Source organism: Lathyrus oleraceus, chromosome 1 (genome assembly GCF_024323335.1).
Source record: "Lathyrus oleraceus cultivar Zhongwan6 chromosome 1, CAAS_Psat_ZW6_1.0, whole genome shotgun sequence".
NCBI classification, from domain to species: Eukaryota; Viridiplantae; Streptophyta; class Magnoliopsida; order Fabales; family Fabaceae; genus Lathyrus; species Lathyrus oleraceus.
Window position 1 is genome coordinate 395,350,840 of NC_066579.1, and position 2,899 is coordinate 395,353,738.

The 2,899-nt window shown below is 30.3% G+C and overlaps 1 protein-coding gene across 1 annotated transcript; it reads left to right on the top strand.

Annotated features, from left to right (window-relative positions):
• Positions 1-354: 354 nt before the first annotated feature.
• On the top strand, positions 355-966 carry LOC127110260 (uncharacterized). The gene has a single exon (XM_051046082.1). The coding sequence runs from the start codon at positions 355-357 to the stop codon at positions 964-966; it is 612 nt and encodes a 203-aa protein (XP_050902039.1).
• The last annotated feature ends 1,933 nt before the right edge of the window (positions 967-2,899 follow it).

Below are 2,899 nucleotides of genomic sequence, written 5' to 3' on the forward strand. Positions count from 1 at the left end.
CATTCTCTACATTTATTAGGCCTTTCCCTCCTACAGTAATAAATTTTGGTTCATTCAAAAGATTACAAGAAGTTGATGCATGTTATAATGATGGATGATGGAAAGAAATGATTGTTCAAGTATTGAATAACACATAGTTTTTTATTCGTTTTATGAACAATGAAATAATGAAATTTGAATTTTCTCAACTAAGGCCTCATCGAGATTGGAGGAATGAAAAATGGGTCATGTCTTCTCAGGAAAAATAATAAGCTTTATCTTTCTATAAATTATACGTATTTGGATTAACGAATGAATTTGATATAACCACATTGAGTTATAATGATACCGATAAATTTCCTCTTCATCATTGTAATGGAAGGCCTTACTAGACCAATGAAGAACACGGTGGATTCAAGCTTGTTTAAAGGGCTCAAGGTGAATGAAGAATTTTCTTACAATATTATTCAGTTCACGGATGACACTCTTTTAGTTGGAGAAAGTAATTGGACTAACCTTTGGTGCATTAAGGTCTTACTTAAAGGTTTTGAAATAGTTTTGAGTTTGCGGGTGAACTTTTTTAAAAGTAGTATTTGTGGAGTTAATTTGAATTCGGAGTTTTTAGAAGTTGCTTTTGTCTTTTTTCATCGCGGGGTCTGCCCTCTTCCTTTTAAATTTATGGGAATTCTTGTGGAAGATAGAATGAGGAAAACGGAGATGTGGAAATACGTTGTTGACAACTTAAGGAGAAGATTTGCAGTTTGGAGAGGGAAAAGTTTATCAATAAGTGGGATAGTGGTTTTAATCAACTGGGTTATGAATGCAATGCTAATTTTCACTTTGTCATCTTATAAGGCTTCTCTTGTTATCATCAAGGAGATTGTAAAAATTCAAAGCAATTTTATTTGGGGAGGATCCTCAATTCATAAGTATGTTCATTGGGTTAGCTCGAAGTTGGTTTGTATGCCTAAAGAGAAGGGAGGTTGAGGAATTAAGGATATTGCATCTTTTAACAAATCCCTCCTTTTGAAGTGAAAATGGAGATTCATCACAGATAGAAAGACTTTATGGAGGGAAATCATTGAACATAAGTATTACTCTTTTAGCTTGGCTTTAGCGGTGTTGAGCAACGACGGGGTCAGAGGTCAAACATCATATTGGATTTGGTGGAGATACATCATTTCTTTGGGTTATGATACAGAGAAATCTACATATCAGTTTGTAGACAGTTTATTTTGCACCTTGTGGGATGGTAGGAACATTTCTTTTTGACATTGCAAATGGACGGTTAACCAATCTTTCAAGGAGACTTTTCCCACTCTGTTTCATCTTTCTCCTTATCTGAAGTGCGGTATGACTGACATGGGTTTTTGATGCTGGTCATATTGGAGCTGGCATTTCTCCTTTCCATCGTTCCCTTCTGATTCAGATCAGTACAGGGAGCAACAAGAGTTAGTCTCTTTTTTGAAAGATTTTGCGCCTAATTCGACTGTTATGGATAGGTTCGAATGGTTATCGAAAGACTCTCTTGGTTTTCTGTTAGTCCCTTCTATGATTTTCTCTTTCAGGATCTTCAGCCTTGCGTTATTGAAGACGATTTAGCAGCAATTTTGAAGGATTTATGGAGTTCCAAGATACCTTCACAATCGTTATGTTAATTTATTTCTATTTTAATAACAAGATAAATTAAATACAATATAATTTATTTTTATTAAATAAAGTGTTATTCTAAAAAATATTAAAATTAAAATACAATTATTTTAAAAAAATTGAGAAAATAATAAAATAAGTAAATTTAATATATCACTAAATCAATTGAATGAGTATATATAAAAGTTATAAGTCAACAATAGTGACTAATAAAGAGATATATATTTGGATCCCAATCTAAACCCATAAATACTCTAATATAAGTTGTCACCACAACAGTCATCAGCACCTCTGCTGATTATAGGATAAAACAACTCTATTTTTTTAAAGGATAAATTATTTATAATATAAAACTCTCATAATTATGGTTTTTACCTCATTTCTTTATCCTCGTTAGTTAGTGCAATCTAAATCCGTTAGTGCAATCTAAGGGTCTGTTTGGATCTCTTCTTAATTTTAGTTTTTAAAATCTGTTTTACGAATCTATTTTATAAATTTGATTTTGAGAAAATAAAATAAAAAGAATTCATTTGGTTATTCAATTTTTGAAAACTGTTTTAAAAATTAAAAAGCAAAAAAATATGTTTGATAGTATAATTTGTAAAAACTATTTTTTTAAAATAGGATAATATAGCTTGTTTGATAATCTATATTTTAAAAATTTATTTTACTAAATAAAAATAATTGTGATATATTTTTTGAAAATATTAAAATTCAGCTAATATATATTTAAGTTTATTAAAATATTTTTAATAATTAATGATAAAATATATAAAAATAGGGAATTGCCTCCTACCTACATAGAGCTTCAAACATCTTTATTTAGTCTTTTGAAGATGCAATCCTATTAGAAAATTGCCTCTTTTGAAGAAGATTTTTTTTATTTTTTTTATTTTTTTTATTTTTTTGGAAGACCTTTTTCATGTTTAGTTGCAAATGCTTGAAGTCTTAAAGTGAGAATTATAATACTCTTGTAATGACAACAAAATTTTATTATGCAAAAACAAATTTAATCTACAACAACAAATATTTAATCATTTGATATGTGTTGAGGATTAGACATGAATAATTTTATTGAACCTACGGAGGAAGGGTCTGTCTAGAGAGACTAGAGAGAGACTAAACTAAGTGTGGTAACATTGGACAAGTTAGTGCCTGAAGCACGGTTGATCGTCCAAAGTGCCTCAAGGCCGCTCGATTGTAACATCTCACCCATTATGAGATCTTTGATCTGTTCCACTTATCACATGTGGATTATGAGCTGTCTAAG